This window comes from Poecilia reticulata, linkage group LG10 (genome assembly GCF_000633615.1).
Source record: "Poecilia reticulata strain Guanapo linkage group LG10, Guppy_female_1.0+MT, whole genome shotgun sequence".
NCBI lineage: Eukaryota > Metazoa > Chordata > Actinopteri > Cyprinodontiformes > Poeciliidae > Poecilia > Poecilia reticulata.
Genome location: NC_024340.1, coordinates 24,613,009 through 24,614,144, shown reverse-complemented (window position 1 = coordinate 24,614,144; position 1,136 = coordinate 24,613,009). Strand labels below are relative to the sequence as shown.

The 1,136-nt window shown below is 32.9% G+C and overlaps 1 protein-coding gene across 5 annotated transcripts in view; it reads left to right on the top strand.

Moving 5' to 3' along the window:
• pcdhb (protocadherin b) overlaps positions 1-1,136 on the top strand; it is a 37,935-nt gene that overhangs the window by 21,629 nt on the left and 15,170 nt on the right. The window contains exon 3 of one of the 5 annotated variants that reach the window (XM_017307063.1): positions 64-93. The exons of the other annotated variants lie outside the window; for them this stretch is intronic. Coding sequence (XP_017162552.1) covers positions 64-78 — 15 coding nt within the window. The 3' untranslated portion in view covers positions 79-93. Of the gene's footprint in view, positions 1-63; positions 94-1,136 lie in introns of those variants that run through there. 5 annotated transcript variants of the gene reach the window in all.

Here is a 1,136-nt window from a genome sequence, read left to right as displayed (position 1 = left end):
TCCAGCATCCCGAGAGGGACAGGACTGTCAGAGACTAGTGACTCAGCTGCTTCTACTCTGCAGGTAGGACAAATATAAGTGAAAATATTAAATTCAGATTGTTTTCAAAAATATGTAAAGTTCATTTCTAATTTCACAGAGAATGGAATTATCATCTATATTAGTAATGTCATAATAGAAAGTTGCATGGATAAAAGCTCTATTAAAATAAAAACAAAATCCCAAATTCAACATAGATATTACCTTATTATCTGATACCTATTTCATAACCAGCATCACTTACTTTGCCAATTGTAGATATTAATGCACTGTAAAGTCTTTGTATTTTTGTCCTTTGAGGTTTTCCTATCTATCTATAAAATCTGTTTAAAACATCTTTTCTGATCAGATTTGTCGTCGATAAATTTAATGCTCTCTACAAAGTATTTAACTCATGTTACACTACATACATACTTGGTTATAAAACAATAAAAAACAAATAAAGAAAACTAAAAAAACGGACTTAATAAAAAACTTAACATGCGCCCTTGCACCATCTTTTATTTAAGTATTTTTTGGTTGTGCATTAAGAGATAAATCGCTTAAAATTTACAAACAAGACAGGAAAGGAAACGCATGACCCAAGGATGGATTTGTACGTCCATGAACAATTAACGCGTTAGAAAATAATGAAGAAAATATAAAAATTATAAATTAAACATTGAAGAGGTTGTAAAACATTTCAAAAAGTGACCAAAACTGAAAAAAATTAAAACCCATTCAAAAACTTTTTTCTTTCCCCATCTAATCTGTAACAATACAATTTTTAAAATAAGCCGTTCATGTCGCTGCTCTCCAAGAAAAGAAAGCACTGATGAAGTCATCGTTTTCACGACAGTTCGTTGGATACCGTGAAAGCAGTCATTCCTTTCACGACTCTGCTATGAAAAGGAGTCGTTTATATAAAATCTTGTTTACTGATACAACAATATCAAGTATAGGGCTTTGAAGACGGATTAATGATAATGGCTCGCCAACCTGTTTGTTTTTCGTGGAAGAGGTATGTCGCAGTGTTCCTCTGTTTTTCTTCCATCCTGGACACGGCAAGCACGGTAACTCATTATTCCGTTCCGGAGGAAATGGATGAAGGGTCCATT